This window comes from Haemaphysalis longicornis, unplaced genomic scaffold (assembly GCF_048455015.1).
Source record: "Haemaphysalis longicornis isolate Haplotype H1 unplaced genomic scaffold, Haemaphysalis longicornis Haplotype H1 scaffold_7, whole genome shotgun sequence".
In the NCBI taxonomy this organism is placed as follows: Eukaryota; Metazoa; Arthropoda; class Arachnida; order Ixodida; family Ixodidae; genus Haemaphysalis; species Haemaphysalis longicornis.
Window position 1 is genome coordinate 9,066,496 of NW_027526422.1, and position 17,452 is coordinate 9,083,947.

Here is a 17,452-nt window from a genome sequence, read left to right on the forward strand (position 1 = left end):
ATCACGATGGGGAAAGAGGGAAGAATAAGAAAATAAGTCTTCGCTGAGCACACCTAGGAATCGGGGATTCATAGAATGTTTTGGGTTTGAAAAGCGTTTGACGGACTCTCGCGGGAATGTTGGGCACTGTATAATGAACGAGGCGCGTTTCGATTTCGATCAGATCAAAAATTAAATGTATTATATATATATATATATATATATATATATATATATATATATATATATATATATATATATATATATATATATATATATATATATATATATATATATGTGTGTGTGTGTGTGTGTAGCGGGTGTTCAAAATTAACCTGTATGGCTGTCTTAAAATTGGGCACCGGGAGGCACGCGAAGACCACCTGCGCAAGTAAATTACGTGGCCATGGGGTATACAAAGTGAGATGACCCTTATCATGGTCAGCAGCCCAATTAACTAAAATTAAATAATTAACGTTTTCTTGACTGCAGCAGGTGGGTACGTTTGTATTGAAAAGCTGGAGGCAGTGGTGTTCATAGTCAGTACCAGTTGGAAAAATCCCTGTATTGTGTCTGTGCTGTGAGATATCCGACTCCAAATTTTAATTCGCGTTCGCATGATTACGCATGCAAGAAAGGATCGGCGCAAAGCTCCTCCCTGATGTGACGCGGCTGTTGCGCTATCATATCTTGATTTCGCCACCCGAGAGGGGCAGGGGTGGGGGGGGGGGGGGGGCAGTTATCATCTTTGCTAATAGCCCGCGCATTCGTTCCGCTGATGGGCGACCGCCTCGCCCTTCCTGCGCGCGCATGCGCACTCGAGTCCCGATAACCCGCCGCCGTAGCGTGGGCCTCCTCTAGCCGCTATGCGAAAACTCTCTATTGTCTCCGCTGCGTTGCACTTAGCCTCTCTTCTCGCCCCCGCCAACCTCTCATGCTCTTCCCCTCCCGTTTCGCTCCTCCCACAATAAACAAGAAGGTTTGCTAAAGTTGGTTCAATTTTCGCGTGCTCCACTGCTCGCGCCATCTGCTAGAACCTTTTGTGCCTGTTGAACTTGGAACACTGTCACGAGTTCCAGGCTCGCGCGAGCCCTTTTCTTACATTGGGTCAAAAATCATTTTGTAGCGGGAGCTACACTGGCCGAGGTTGAACAGTTTCGCGTGGCTCCTGGAGAGCCGAGCTGCGCATGCGCGAGGAGCGGTGACGTCACACGGCGCACAGAACATTGCTCGCTGCCAGGCGTCTCTCACACACCTCACGCGCCCAGCGTCTTCGCCGACCTCCGTTCCGCATGTGGCGGCCCCGGTTGTTGATGATCATGCGAGGGGTGGCCGGGTGTGGAACCGATGGCTCGTGCGTCGCGGCAACACCGGCGTGCGCCTGTGGAACCAGCTGAGCTCTGGGGCGATTGGGGAGGCTGCGCCGTTGCCACTCGATAAATAAACAGGTCACATAATGCGTATACCGTGTGTGCATCATTGAAGCAGCAGTAAGCATGATAATCAAGCTAATCCTAGACATCCAGGAAAGCTAAGAATAACCAGCTGAACCTTAGCTCACGCTACGTATACTATAACATAACAGAGCTAAGCCACTGCTAATTTTTTTTCAACTCGTATTTTAACAGCGATGCTACTTAAGCTGGTAGTTGGGCCGGCGAGCGTGTGCACGAAAAACTCGCCGAGCGATGCCTTCATCGCGCGCCGGCACCACCTTAGCTCTGCCTTGCCTACGGTGAGGGGGGGGGGGGGTGTTTGATTGATTGATTGATTGATTGTAGGGTTTAACGCGCCCACGCAACGCAGGCGATGAGGCGTGCCGTAGTGGAGGGCTCCGGATTAATTTTGACCACCTAGGGATCTTTAACGTGCGCCCAAATTTCGTACACACGGGCGTTTTTGCTTTTCGTCTCCATCAGCAAAGCGGCCGCCGCGGCCGGGAATCAAACCCGCGACCTCGTGCTCAGCAGCACAACGCCTTAGCCACTGAGCCACTGCGGCAGGTCTAGGGCGGGACTAGTGCCGCCACCTGTTGGAGGCGCGATCCAACTGATACAAGTACGGCTTTGGAAACGCGTCGCGTAGTGGCTCGCTCTATCGTTTGTTGCGACGAGCGGAGCAGTTTTGACGCTGCAAATAAAAATAATGCCAAAATTAAAGAACCCAAAACGCGGAGGAGCAATGACATTAATCAACTTCTTAATTAGCGTGCCACACGCCAGAGCGGCCAAGCCGAACGGTGGCCGCCGAATGAGTTCAAAAAATTTAGCAAACGCTCGTAGCGCTGCACCCTTCGCTACTCTTGGAACTTCACCGCAAACGCGGTGAGCACGCGTACATTGCCCATACATTAATGACCGAGTGTTCATTGCTCTTCGAGGGCTAACGACGACCCCACGCGAAAACTTTACCGAGTCTCGAAGCATAACCATGCACAAACGTAGCCGAACCACGAATAAGCTAGGTGGGGCGGCCAGCTTCGCTGTTTGCCCAGTCTTCGCCCCACTAGTGCGAAACTGCCCCAATTTTTAACACGAAAATGTCTTATTCCGGGATACACCAACATTTCGCTGACGTCATATCCGTCACGGAAATGACGCCAACACAACAAAGCAAGCGGCATGTAAAGGGTACACCCCTGCACACCGGGTCTTCTTGCGAAAAAGCAACCTTTAGTAGAAAAGAGTGCGTTATGCTTAGGATTGTTCGTTTTCGAATTTTATATTTTAACACGAAAGTGTTTTATGCCGGGATACACCAAGATTTTACTGACGTCATACTCATCACGGAAATGACACCAGTACACCTTTGCCGAAGCGACCGGCCAGCAGGATGTCACTCCCCAAGCACACCCACAAGACAACCGCCGACCCGCAAATCAAGCTCAGCTGCAGATTTCTCTGCACATTTCACTTTTGTGTTTTACCGATTCCGATGAGAGAGGAATCAACCACAGTTTTTTTCTTTGCTATCACAAATATCAAGCAGCAATGCATAATTAATTAAAGAACACGGCGAGTACCAGTTGTGCATTGATGTCGGGCCTCAAATATGCCTAATATTTTTTTTCTATTTTTTTCCTGGAAACGTTCACAACCATGAAGCTTGTTTCAAGATCTAGTGGTTCAGAAAAGTTTTGCCTATATAAACCTATCGTTCAAGAGTTCACTTTAACTTTTGGCCGGGCGGCGGAATCGAAGGACAGACAGACATACAGATAGACAGGTTCAAATTTTCCGGTTTAAGTAAGCCAAGAGAGAGACTGTCGTCTTTAAAAGCGCACAGTGCGGGTGGCAACAGCGATGACTGAGACGTTTTCGATTCGGCGCATACTCGACAAACTGTGCAGCCTGCTCCTGCAGAACCATGACCTTTCTATGCCTTTCGACCGCTAGCCTTTCGACCGCGTGTAACCTTTTCCCGCTGCACCTCTGCGAACCTGGCCGGCCATCATTATGTGATGCCGCTACTGCCATGAAGTTTATATATATATCATGTTCAATGTAGTATTCACCGTATAGGTTTCTTTCTCTTGTACGTCTTCTTTTTTGCTGCTTATGAAACATGGCAGCAATTATTCATCAGCTAGCTTACCCACATTTTCTTGTGATAATTAAATCAGCATTCACTTCCAATGGAGTTGGACTAGTCGGCGAAAATTCCGCAGCGACAGTTTATTAAGGTAAAGCCCTTAAGTGCCCTATTCTGCGATAAGCCGACGTCGTCGTCGTTGTAGTTGCTGTCCGTTACAGAGAAAATAAGAAACAGCTCAGGTTTAACCCTTCTAAACCAAGTTACCACGAGTGAACGCAATTCATGTATGTATTTATCGATAATGAGGAAGAGAGGAAGGTCCACCAGCATGCAGGCGTAAACTGTCTCGCCTAGGGGCGGACACCGGAATGCCTGCTGGTGCAGCTGAGGAGGGAATGGGAGTACAGAGGAATAGGGGTATGGGAGAGAAGGTTAACATGAAACATATATAAAACACAAATAGGGAAGGTTAACGTGGAACTGTGCACGCAGCGTTTTATGAACGTTTTCCTTCGCTTGAGATTTCGCAGCCTCCCGTCCAGCTATACTAACTGGACGATTTGATTCGTCCTTTCGCTTGTACTGAAGGGCGAGATTGAGGAACCAAGCGCCGCAAAGCAGCCGGCAAAGCAGCGCTTTCCTGTGCATGCATCTGTGCTTCTATGGCCTTCATTTCTCTAAACTCAGTCAGGGCAGTGTTTTCATATATCAGCAGTCTTCAGGTTCACTTGCGCTGAAGCGCTCGCACAGGCGGCCGAGCCACTCTTGGTCGATCATGAGGCGCAGGCGAAGCAGCGTATGCCTTCCGCCCTGTCACGTGGTACCGCAGCGGGAAGCTTCAAGCAAGCGAAGGGTCACGTGAGAAAGGCGCAGCTTGCGCGCTGGCGGCCTAATTTAATTCGTGTCTCCGGGGTACGAGCCGAGTGCATTACGACTCCGCTGCCTCTGCACGTTTGTAGCAGTGAAGCAAACGTTAGAATTATGTGTGCTGCGTTACATGACAACATGACGGCACGCGACTAAACCAGGGGCATCCATCAGCCCAGAACTCTTATTCTGGGGAAGCTTTGGCGTGTTACCGCAGTCTGCTTGTTAAATTGATTCGCACCAAAAAACGAAGAAACGAAGGAAACACGTACACGATGTAGCAGTAATGGAACCTGTCCAAGTATTTCGCTCCAAAAGACGAAGAAACAGATGCAAATACAATGGAACAGTAAACAAGTGCTTGATAACTATAACCGGGCTTTCGCCTGGAGAGAACATAAGCATGAATAAAGTGCCCCGAGGAATTTTTCGCTACGGTTGAAGGAGAGAACAAAGGCAAACGACGTTCAAGGCAGAAGGTTAAATCTGTCGACTCCTCAGCGCTTAGTGTTTTCAAGCAATGCAGAAATAATCATCGCCCCTATGAAAATAGTATGACACACGTCATACGCCCGTTGTTTCACCAGCACACAAGTCTCGGTGAGTAGTACAGCCGCCCAGGGCATCAGTAATCTAATCGATATCAAGCCACGGACCCGCCCCATCCATAATGCTAATCGGGTGCGCGCCGTCGCGTGATTCGTGCGCGTTACAATATTCAAGCTGGCCGTACACGCTTGGGCAGCGAATGCGCGGATTCGGGAGCTAGACGGCTGTCAAGTTCATTTTTGTGTTTATGCGGGAGTTCGGGCGTGGTTGAAAAAAAACCATAGTCAAAGCAAGTAGGACGTGTCGAGCCTATGGGCCACGCAGTAGGCACCGCGATAGGGGGAAGAGTGCGTTAGAATACGCCAAAACGCACGGAGCGGAGCTGTTTGCCCTCTACTAAGTCGCGCTGACGATGGTCGCCGTAGTTAGGGTTCCCCGTGGTGTCTTGCTGATTTTTAGAGTACGGCTACAGTGAAAACTTTAATGGAATAGGGTGTTGTGTAATCTGACCCGCGGTAAGTGCTGTTCTTAAGGTGTTCTATGAGTATGCAACACCTGTACCCTCCACCCTGTGTCTCTCTCACTCAGGAGCAATGGCGCACCTACAGGGGGGGGGGGGGGGGGGGTTGTAACGCCTTCTTCCCCCCTCATTAGAGTTCTGTCGACACAACACCCCTCCCCCCTCTTTCACCGAACTGGCAATCAAAGTTAACCTAGCGATGTTTGTAGTCTCGGAAGCTTCTATTGTTGGACATGCTTAGCTAAATCTCGAAAAAGAATATTAATTGTTTTAATGGCAGTAAAAAAAATAATAGAGAAAACAGGAGCACGAGCTTTTAAGACTATGGGCTTTCAAGAATGTGCGGGCCGACTTGCGTATTTAAGAGAAGAAGTGTCAATGGGTAGGAAACTTCGGAATGCGTAAGAATCTGTGGTGGTTTCAGTTCTTCCGTAGCCCCCCCCTTACGGCGCGTCTCATAGCCTACGTTAAAAAGTTAAAAATTCGCAATTCCGATTCGTGTAAAGTCACACCACTTTCTGAACTTTTGTGCGCAACTGCAGACACGAGATCTGAATCCTTTGTCGACTTCTAAAAAAAGGACGCTGAAATTTCCAATAGGTTGCACTCAGTATGGTCGAGCTTGCCTTGTGACCTCAAATCCAACTTTATGATCAGATCGAATTTATTTTATTTTATTTGGAAGCCAAAACAACTGTTTATTTTAATGCTAAGCACTCTACGAACTGAAATAACCCTTCCCCTCCCGTTAAATGTAAAGGTTCGGTTTTCCTTTGTATATAAATCGCTCGACGTTATAACACCCCAGCGAGAAAAGCGGCAACGTTGCGTGCGCAGTTAGGAAAACCAGTGAACACGGATAACAATGATGTCGTGCTGAACAGGCTTCCAGAAATGTGGGTTAATGTGGCTACTCAGCGCAAGTTGTGCCAACGTATACTAACAGATTTTGTTCACTTACAGGTAGATCAATTTTAAAGTAAACTATCGCATTCAGACGTATTTCAAGTTGTGGCCCTATAATAACTGTTTTCCTCGAAACTGGCTTCACCGTGCAAACCATATTTTACAGTTGGTAGACAGGTAAACAGCATTTTTATGTATCTGGTATGGCAGTGAATACTAGACAACTGTACTGCAATTTTTTTCTTTTTTCTTCTGTATTTCTGCAAAAATAAGCCTAACGAAGGGATTGCACGTGCTTTACGCTTTACTTGGCTTCATCAGAAAATAAGGCATTCAGGAATGTTTCAGTTGTATTTCGTTCCCACCGTGATCTCCCATCACCCCTTCCTTCCCATCCTATTTCCAAACTCGGATCCGAGGCTTCAGCAATAGCAAAAGAGCTTCCAGTGCCATTTTTGTTGTTATGTAAAGGTGTGTCCACTATTATATATTCCTCATGCAGGCGAATTATATATTTTATGGCGGATGCTTTGACGCTCAATTTTTTTTGTGTGAAAAATAAGAAACACTAGACAACTACTCTTTTATATTCTTTGTATATTTTTATTCTTTAAATTTATTTATGTATATTTATTTATATTCTTTATTTACATTTACATTTATATTTATTTTTATATTTTTATTTGCGCATTATACTATATTTCATATTTGTTGTCAAAATTTTACCCCCCCCCCCCCCACACACACACACACACAAATCCTGGGTGCGCTAATGCCCAGCAGCACACTGATATGTACCGGTAATATTGGTAGTGATGGCGACAACACGGCAATAAAAGACAATTTGGCCGCAACCGAAAATGAGTATGGGGTTCAACACGCCGACGCAACGCAGGCGATGAGGCGCGCCGTAGTAAAGGGCTCCGGATTTTTTTGACCACATGGGGATCTTTAACGCGTGCCGAAATCTCGAGCACACGGGCGTTTTTCCTTTTCGAACCCGCGACCTTGGGCTCAGCAGCACAATGCCATAGCCAGTGAGCCACCGTGGCCGGTGCCGCAGCCGAAATGAGTGGTGTATTTCTTTTCTGACGTTGATCTCTCAGTGACTCTCGAAAGATGCAAATGCCAATTTGTCGGGCGTTTAAAAATGCTAAGAACCAGAGTTGAGAAACAGGAGCCCAAGAAGGGAAATATACAAAGGCACAGACTCTGCTTGTGTCGTTTCTTCCCTCGTATTTTCAGTGTTTATGCACGTATCGAGAGGTCAACGCACGATATCGCCTCATTTTTATCCCAAAATTTGATGTATTTTTGCTGCAGCGAAAATCTGCGTAAATGTTCATAAGCACGCCGCAAATTCGCTCCCCAACTTGCAAGTCAACAAGTAAACGATTTCAGGATGCCCTAAGGTTTATACCACAGCCCTTCAAATTATTCCAGAGCAATATCGAAAATAAATTGCACCAAAAATGACATACTCGTTTTGCCGTGGTGAGGTCATATTTAATGTTTACATTTTTTATATATATCGACGCCTAGTGGTACGTACGAACATAAAAATAGTTATGATTTTGGTCACTCAGCGAGCAATGGAACGAAAGATGATAGGTGTAACATTAAGGGACAAGAAGAAAGCGCAGTGGGTCAGGGAACAAACGCGTGTTAAGAACATATTATTAGAAATTAAGAAGAAGAAATGGACGTGGGCAGGGCATGTAATGCGAAGGCAAGATAACTGTTGGTCATTAAGGGTAACAGAGTGGATCCCTAAAGACGGCAAGCGTGGCAGGTGGTGGCAGAAAGTTAGATGGGCAGATGAGATCAAGATGTTTGCGGGTATAAATTGGTCGCAATTAGCGCAGGACCGGGGTAATTGGGCATTAATAGGAGAGGCCCTTGCCCTGCAGTCGGCTCGATAGGCTGGTGATGATAATGATGACTTCTGAATGACGACGTTTTGAACGGTAACGTTCTCAAACTCTGCGCGCTGTCAACGGTCTTCCTTGTCCCAAATTGTCAGCGCCCAAATTAGGCTATGTGACAAAACAACAACAACCGAAAATTCGTCCTCGTCTGAAATTTGACTGTTTTCTGTGGCTACCGCAGGCCCAGCACGGCTTCGTCCCAGGACTCGTTGATGACCCTGAACCCGGATGAAGGTGGAGGGGACAACATCAACGTCGTCGTCAGGTGTGGCTGCGTGCCTTTGTGCCTTTGAGAGACTGAAAAGCGTAACCCTTCCTTTTCTCTTTGTTGTATTTCAAGCTCAATGAAGCGGAAGATGAGTACGTGAAGTTACAACAGAACAAAGACAAAACAGGCCTGCGTCCTTTCTTATTTGATGAAGCATTTGATCTCCGTCTGTTGGCTACTCACAGCACTGAAGAGGACGAAGTTTTGCACAGTGTCCACGAACCACATGGCCTTAATACTTATGCAGTTTCAGACTACAGGCGATTTTTCGAAATAGCTTCTCAGCCTATTGGTAAAATGTTTCTTCGTTATACCCGATATCGCGCGCGGCTCTCACGTTTCAGTTTCGTTACAAAAGAATTCGTCTCATTCAAATAAAGCGGAACCAAGTAAAGTTTGTATTTAGTTCGCTATAGCCAATAATTCGCTATATCAGTTTTTGTTGTAACGAGATTCAACTATACAGCCTCCCAAATTTTTAATAATATAGCTGGAGCGACGACCGATCGGCATGACGGCGCATTATGGTGTTCAGCAGCGAAACAGGTGAGAGTGCGCGCGCGCCCATAGAACTAATCTGCTGTGTGAAGCGTCGTCTGCTCCGCTGTTCTCCTTAGGACAACACACCCCCTGCGTTTCTTATCTTGCAAGGCCGTTTCGCTACCGCCAAAGGTAGCTTGGCAGCGTGGGGCACAATATTTTATTTTCATCAGATTTTCCCCTTATCGTATTATATTTCGCAGCGGCCTGCGGCCATTCCGGCCAAAAAAAAACGTCCTGTTTTACTTTTATTTATCTTTCAGTGTCATTCCTCACGCAGTGCAGGGCAAGTTATCCGAAAGGAAAAATCAAACGCGCATTTTATATGCGCATGCGCTTCAAATAACCACGGTTTCTCGTGAACAGAGTCATTCAGATTCAGTGGCAGGGGGTGTATCACTTTCAAGGAAACAGCGTAGCAGAAGACGCTCCCACAACAGATAATTCTATGCGTGTGTGCATACCCTCGCCTATTTTGCCCGTTAACACCGTGATAAGGCGCTGACATGCCGATCAGTCGATGATCTTGATCTTGATTGTGGGGTTTAACGCGCCGACGCAACGAAGGTGATGGGGCGCGCCGTAGTGGAGGGCTCCGGATTAATTTTGACCACCTGGGGATCTTTAACGTGCGCCGAAATCTCGTACACACGGGCGTTTTTGCTTTTCGCTACATCAGAAAAGCGGCCGCCGCGGCCGGGAATCGAACCCGCGACCTCGCGTGCTCAGCAGCGCAACGCCTTAGCCACTGAGCCACCGCGGCGGGTGCCGATCGGTCGTCGCTCCCGCTATATAATTAAAAATCTGGGAGGCTGTACCTCCTCCTCCATTACACGTTCGCAGGCTGAGTAATCATAGCTTTCTCCAAAATCGACGCCCGTGCATGTGCTGTCGGATTGCAAAAAAGTGGAGCTGAAATGCTGCGCAAGCTCTTCGCATATTTTCTGAGGGGAGCAGCAGATGTTACTGCCGCTTTTGAGCTCAGTAGTGCTGACGTTATCTTTCGTTTGAGCCCGCTTCGTGACTCCCTTTTGACGTATCTCTCAAGGCACTCGTGGTAAAGCCTTTCGTCGTGTACACGAAGCTTTTTGACGATTGTTCTGCATACAGAGTATCTAAAGTACCAGTACACACAATCGTGTTTTTTTATATATAATGTATAGAAGCGCCGTTTCCTTTCTCCGTGGCTGTTTCCTGCGTATGTAGTTCTTCAAGTCAGCCTATAGGACCAATAAGGGAATTCAGATTCTGTGGGACTATTACTTTGTATCCTGAATAGCGTCCTGTAGAAGTGGTCAACAAGGAAACAGATCAACAAGGAAACAGATCTGTCAACGTCTTCAATGCAAGGTCGTCCCATGGTCTCCTGGACTGAGGAGCCACTCCATCACCAGGCTCACAATAAAGTTTTTCCTCCTCCTCCCCCTCCTCCTCCTCCTCCTCCTCAATGCGAAAAATGTAGGCCAATCACACCCACGCAGACGGTTGCACAATGCTGAGTTATCACCGTCAGCGTATCTAAACCTTGGTGTCGGTCGAACATGTTTCAGACTGAAGAACAGATAAAAATCGACTTAAAAAAGTAAAACTTATCGACTGGCACTAGCGTGTCGCTTGCCATAGTCAGACTGAAAATGGGGACATTTACTATTACTAGATCTAAAACGTTACCAGCAACATTTTCAGTCTTATTGAGCTGAACAAATCCATTAAGATTGATGATCTCAAACAGGCATTCTGCCTTCATGCGTGCAGGCGAGCAATCACTTTGAATCTGAATTGGGCCAAGCGACCAAAATTAACCTTCGGGATATTGAAATCGTCATATTTGTGCACATTGTATCTCGAAAAATCAACCTTACTTTCGAGAGCATCAAAACGATTCACAAGTGCACTAGCGTCATAGTTTGGCGGAAAGTAGTAACACTCAATGAGGCAATTTAAGCCATCTATAGTGCTGGTAGCTCAGTCCATATACTTTCCGGGTAACTCTCAATGTTCTTCCTTCGAAATGCTTGAAAAATAGACTTGCAAGCTATCTAGACACCGCCCTCATTTGTAATCTTTTCTGTATAACTCCTGTCCGCCCTAAAGACGGAATGTTCGCTTGAGAAGTAGGACCGGCTCATATTGGAATTATTAAACCAAGTTTGTCAAACATATGATGTCGTATTCAGAGTCATAATTATTCTTTAAAAAAACTCTTCTCTTTTCGTTCGAAGTCCTCTGACGTCTTGGTAATAACGCCGAACTTTCCGTGATCTCATATAAAGCTTTTGGAGGGATATAAGGCTGTTCGGAATGACGTGAAGGTGGCAAACGTCCGTAAAAGGGGTGGTACACGCAGCCAATTGGCCTCACTTCAGGCTTGTTATCGATGTCCAGGTTAACGATGTTCAGGCTTGTTGTCCAGGTCAACGTGGAAAGAGCTTACGTGTCGTATTCAGTTTTTAGTCTAGTGCATGTTACTCTCATGTAATCTATGAACCCCGCCAGAAGCTCTCGCACGTCAGGCGCACTAGTATTTGGAGCGAGGCGAGAAACGAAAACACCCGTTGCGGCCGGTTCTTTAGGCACGACCTTCGGTTGGCAATTCTTCGCCGTTCCATTTGTAGCCGGCGGTGTTGGGAGCCGGCTCACCGGTTCACTAGAGGGTCGCAGCGTTCTCCTTGGTCGTTCGCTGTGGGCGCTGACACTCGGAAGGGTTGGGCCTGTAGCGAGGACGTCAGCGAAGTTCTGTAATTATTCATGGTCGACAAGACGCAAGGGAGGATAACCCGTCGAGCTTACCACACATCACCGCAAGTCGCGTATTTATACGCGCAAAGACACGTTTTCTCCTCTCAGTTGTCTTACTTCGGATGCGAGGGCACCTATCTGAGATGCCATCACCTGCAGCAGCGCGATAACGCTCACCGGTGCACTTTCGCAGGCCTGGCGGCCTGCTTTACCAGCTCGGAAGAAAGCGCCGATAGCTCGGTGGGCTCGAAGGGCGCGTCTCCGGTGCCATTTGCAGATGCGACCAGCACACCAGACGGATCCGGTCGCCTCACACATTTGACGCATTTGTAGCGGCTTTTCCCGGTCTGCATTAGGAAGTTCTATTCCTAAGCCTGGATGTTCAAGCACTTGCAGTCGAACCGCTGTTTGCAGCATGAGAGAGAGAGAGAAAAGACCTTTATTCGGCCGAAGTTACAGGCCGAGCATGTCCACCGCCTGGGCGACCAGTCTGCGCTGTTCTTCTTCTCCTTCAGAGCCAAGCCAGTCGGTCCAGGTGGTGATGGAAAGAGATGGGGAGGGATAGGAGTCGGATAGCTGAGCCACCGGGCAGTAGAATAAGCAATGAGGTAAATCAGCGTAGGCAGTGGGGCAGAGGAAAAGGCGGGAGGGAGTGATCAGGGCATTCATTTGGATGTGCCGGAGGAGTCGAGCCTCCGTTACGGTGAGTGATGGGTGAGGAGGCGGGTAGAGACGATTGTCAAGACGGAGCTGAAGGTAGACCTCCTTGATGGTACGGCGAAGGGAGAGCCTCGCACCGTCCTCCGAGGGCCCGGGCCAGGGGATCAACGGTGCCCGGTGAAGAGTTTGGCGGGCGAGTTGATGCGCCAACTCATTGCCGTCAATCCCGGAATGTCCAGGGACCCAACGGAGGAAAACGATGGATGGCTGTAGAGCGGAGACCGCTCGTTCGACCTCCTGTTGAAGGATAGAAGGTAGTGAGCGATTTTGTATCTGTATAGCGGCGTGAGAGTCAGAAAAGACTGTGTATTCGGGGGGGGGGGGGGGGGGGGGGAGAAGCAAAGAACTGAAGGGCATGGGTACGGGCCGCTAGTGTGGGTTTCTGCTTCAGCAAGGTGAGGGTGGTACAGAATGTAACCGCACGAGCCTCGAGGCGCCACAAAGGCGGCATCTGTGTAAGCAATTCCCTGGGTCGCGAAAAGAGGAGAATGATGCTGCGCGGCCGCATGACGACGACCTGCATGAAGGACAGGGGACATGTTTGACGGGAGAGGGAGAATACGAAGGTTGGGCGCCGAAATTGCGTCGGGAGGGGTAATGGGGGAGACAGGAATCGGAGATATACCCGCCTGAACGAGTAACCATTGACCTTGACGGGGAAGGGAGAGCCGAGAAATCTGGGAATCTCGATGGAGATTGAGGAGAGAGCGAAGGGAATGAAAGAGGCCCGTGGCAAAAAGCTTATCTGTAGAAGTGGTGATAGGGAGGTTCAGTGCTGCTTTGTAGAGTCCCACCAAGGCGGTCTCAAGGGTATTGAGTTGAGTGTTGGTGAAGGAGATGTAAGGGGTAAAGTATAAGAACTTGTTGAGCGCGAGGGCGTGAGCAACCCTGCAGGCATTAGCTTCGTGAAGATCCGCACGTCGAGTGACTACACGACGTAGAAGGTGGGTGACCGAGTGGCAGGTCGCGACGGCGCTGTGTAGGGCTTGTATGTTCTTGGCTGCATGCAAAGGAAAACCAAGAACCTTGCATTTGGTGACGACAGGAATGGGAGAACCAGAAATATGGAGAGAGATGAGGGAATTGTGGGCGCGCTGGTAAGAGGAACGGTTGAGAAGGAGAAGCTCGGACTTTTCTGGAGCAGGGGAAATACCAACAGCGGTGAGAAAAGAGTCGATGAGATCCAAGCCACGTTGCAGGGTGCTCTGCACATGGCCCGGAGAGCCAGATGAACACCAAAGGGTGATGTCGTCGGCGTAAAGAATGTGATGAAGATCAGGGATTTCAGATAGTTGGGAAGCCAGAGGAGTCATAGCAATATTGAAAAGGGTGGGGGAAAAAACAGCACCCTGAGGAGTGCCTCGAGTGATGTGGTGGGGGTCGGACAGATGAGAGTCGACGTGAAAGCGAGCCACTCGGTGAGAGAGGAAGGAGCGGATATAGGAGTACATGCGGGAGCCGCAGGACATTGCGGCAAGCTGTGCCAGGATATGGTCATGGCATACAACGTCAAAGGCTTTACGGACATCGACGGTCACCAGAGCGTAGATTTGGGTGGGGGTGGAAGAGAGAAAGGTGTGCTGGAGAAGCAAAAACATCCTGAGCACCGACACGGCGACGGAATCCGATGAGAGAATGAGGGAAAAAGTCCCTCTTTTCGAGAAATTCAGAGAGGCGAGTCAGAGCCATACGCTCAAGGGTCTTACCAACGCATCACGTTAAGGATATAGGCCGAAGGTTAGCGATGGAAGGAGGTTTTCCAGGTTTGGGAATCATGGTAATAAGGGAATTCGTCCAGGAGCTAGGTAGGCTGCCACTGTCCCAAGCTTGATTAAAAATCTGGAGGAGGAACTCTTTCGCATTGTCGGGGAGGTTGCGGAGAGCCGTGTATGTGATGGCGTCTTCTCCAGGAGCAGAACGCTCAGCATTTCCAACCAGGGCCGCCTCGAGTTCCCGGAGAGTGAAAGGGCGGTCCAGATCAGAATTAAGTTCACCTGAGTAGTCCATATAGCTAGGAGTAAGACGGGGCGGGAGATAAAGAGAGGCTAGTTGGTTGAACAGGTCGGAGGCTGTTCCTTGAGCAAGAGCTTTAGCTAAAGTGGGAGCAAGCGTGGGCTTAGTGCCTAGGAGAGATTTAAAAAGAGACCATGTCGATCGTGAGTGCAAAGCAAAGTCAAGAGTGTCGCATGCAGCACTCCATCGAGAATGTTCGAGGGAAGCGCAGTGGGCAACAATCTCGTCTCGTAGAGCAGCGATTCTGGAAGCGAGCTGAGTATTTTGGGGTTGGAAGCGGAAGAAGCGCTTGCAGCATGAAAAACGTAGAAGCTTCTGCCTTCAGTTCGGAGCAGCGCGCACATGCGTCCGTCTTGGGCGCCGTCTTGGGCGCCATCTTCAATGAGCGAACAGGAGGGTTTGAACGAGGCGCCCCTCTTTAGAAGAAAGTGAATGTCGTTTCATGAATGTGAGCGGTACCGTTCAAGCACAAGGAGCGCAGATTGGTTGTTCTTAGTGACCTGGTTCTGTTCTTATGTTAGCTAGTTTTGCCACCACTTGGGGACCAACGGACCCACGTTGAACTTGGCGTCGTTTAGAGGCGGTACACTGCATAAGAACGAGGAAATAGGCAGCGTAAGCTGGCCGCCTTTGTGTGTGTGTATATATACAGTGTGATCAAAGTTAAGTCGACAGATTTTTTTTTAATTAGACGCTTTGATATACGTGAAGACCACTGCTACAGTGAAGGTTGTGCCAAGGGGGACACACAATGAGGGGGTAACTATTGATGTCGGTGGCTTAATTAACTAAATTTGAATAAGTAACTTTTTAGCAGCTGCAGTAAGCAGCCATGTTTGTATTGAAGAGCCAGACGCAATCGTGTTTCTACGCAGTTTCATTTGGCAGAATTATTCTAGCGCATTCGTACTGCGAGATATCGAACTGCGAAGTTTAATTGCCGTTTGCATGATTACGGGTGCTAGAGAGTGAAGACCGGCGCAATTCTCCGCCCCTTTGTGACGTGCCTGCTGTGTACGGTGTTTAGTTTCCAAACGGGGTGGAGGCATTGGGGGAAAAAAATTCGCGCCAATCCACCCTGTGAATGTGGTATAAAGCAAAGCTTTAAACGGCACCCACAACGATTACCCATGCGAGGTCACTTAAATTCACTCACGTCGCTCTACAAACAGTGAAACCAGAGAAATATGAAATGCACTTAGCCACACCATTTATTACTTCAAAATGATATTCTTGGTAAGGTTAAATCAATGCATGATACATGCACGGTGGTTGGTTGAGTTGTATTGGTGTTGCACAAGAGTGGAAACTCTTTTTTTATAAAATTAAAGGAAGCTCAAACCCGGTGTTAGACGATCTCACTTCTCCGTCTCTGCCGCCGCGGACGGAGGCGACAAGATCGGCGGCAGAGAGAGAGAGAGGTGGAGTAGCAGAGAGAGAGAGGTGGAGTAGGAGGAGGAGGAGGAAATATTTCTATTCAGATTTCTGAACGGCCCAGGGGGAGTGGTTCCTTCTTCACTGGAGCCCATATGCAGTCCGCGCCGCCTGTGCCCTGTCCACCAGCTGAGGCTGGGTAGTCAGAGACGGGCTGAACAGCAGCATCTTCCACTGCTCTTGTTGGGTAGTTGGGAAAGCGAGGAGGGTGCTCAGGGCTAAAGTCGCACACCCCGATTATGTGGTGGAGTTTTCCTACTTCTGAGAAAAATTTACATTTAGCGTCGTAGCGATTCGGGTGCATTAAGTGAAGTCGCGTCGGGTGTAGGAAGGAGCCGCATTGTATGAGAGTGTAGTTTGTTGTTCTCTGGAAAGGACAGGGTAAGGCGAAAATAGGGTCTCTCTCTGAAGGTGATAATGCTGGGTTATGTCCCTGAACGAGACAAGCAAGGGACTGTCCTCGTGCAGCTCCATACCCTAGGGGGTAAAAGCGCAGGCTTGTTGGTGGGCGTCTTTGTTGCCCTCCATGGAAGCGTGAGCGGGTGTCCAGAGGAGCTGAATGGAACCGTTTGGGGAGTGGTTTTTTAGCACACGCAGTGCAGGTCGGGAAACCCAGCCCGACTGGTAATTTTGGTGAGCTTGTTGGGAATCGGTGACTACCTTCCGAACCCCTGTTTGAGTGAGAGCCAAGGCGATGGCTGCCTCTTCTGCTTTCATCATGTCTTAGGTCTTGAGTGAGGCACACGCAATGAAGTCGGTTCTGGAGGTAGCCCCGATGATGGCGTACTGCTGCCCTCGATGTTGGGAGCCGTCTGTGTTGATAAAGACTTCTTTGCGCCAAAGACTGTGTAGATAAAGACTTAGTTGCGTCGGAAAGACTTGTTTGCGCCATCCTTGTGTCGTCTGTCATCTTTGCGCGCTGTTAGTAAGATATAAATCGCCTTGAAATAGCCAAGTTGCCGGTTCTTTTTTATTTTATCTTGTTGCGTCCGTACAATTCGTTGATGAACGGTGTGTGGTGGTGATGGTGGTGAAACGTTTATTTAAGTAAAAGATATTCGCGCTTGAAATCGGTGTGTACTCAAGCCATTTTCTAGTGGAGGGAGAACTGGAAACGTTTAGATACTCTGTCATTTCCAGCAGCAAGTTAGAGCGCTGTTTCTTTCCGGTGCGAACAGGGTCCGGCCTCTGACGCCGCAGGGAAATGCAGCCAACAAGCACCAGGCGCTCAACTATCCGGGAGAGGGGCAAGTGCTGGTGAGTGATTGTTTCTCCCGCGCGGAAAGCGAGGCGTTTTCTAACGCGTAGCGCTTCCGAAGAATAAAAATTAGCAGTTGCTTAGCTCGGCTACGTCAGGATATACGTAGCGTGAGCTAAGGTTCAGCTGGTTATTTTTAGGTTTCCTGGTTGTCTAGGATTAGCTAATTATCGTGCTTACTGCTGCTAAACCGATTT

The 17,452-nt window shown here is 48.5% G+C and overlaps 1 protein-coding gene and 1 non-coding gene across 3 annotated transcripts in view; one reads left to right on the forward strand and one right to left on the reverse strand.

Annotated features, from left to right (window-relative positions):
• Nucleotides 1-17,452, forward strand: part of LOC144144442 (kinesin-like protein KIF12) — a 67,843-nt gene that overhangs the window by 20,851 nt on the left and 29,540 nt on the right. For both annotated transcript variants that reach the window (XM_077675880.1, XM_077675881.1), the window contains exons 2-3: nt 8,465-8,548; nt 17,176-17,254. In XM_077675880.1, coding sequence (XP_077532006.1) covers nt 8,465-8,548; nt 17,176-17,254 — 163 coding nt within the window. The remainder of the gene's footprint in view (nt 1-8,464; nt 8,549-17,175; nt 17,255-17,452) is intronic.
• Trnas-gcu (transfer RNA serine (anticodon GCU)) lies at nt 9,780-9,854 on the reverse strand. Its single transcript is given in 2 exon segments — nt 9,780-9,814; nt 9,818-9,854. It is a non-coding gene; the product is annotated as a tRNA-Ser (tRNA).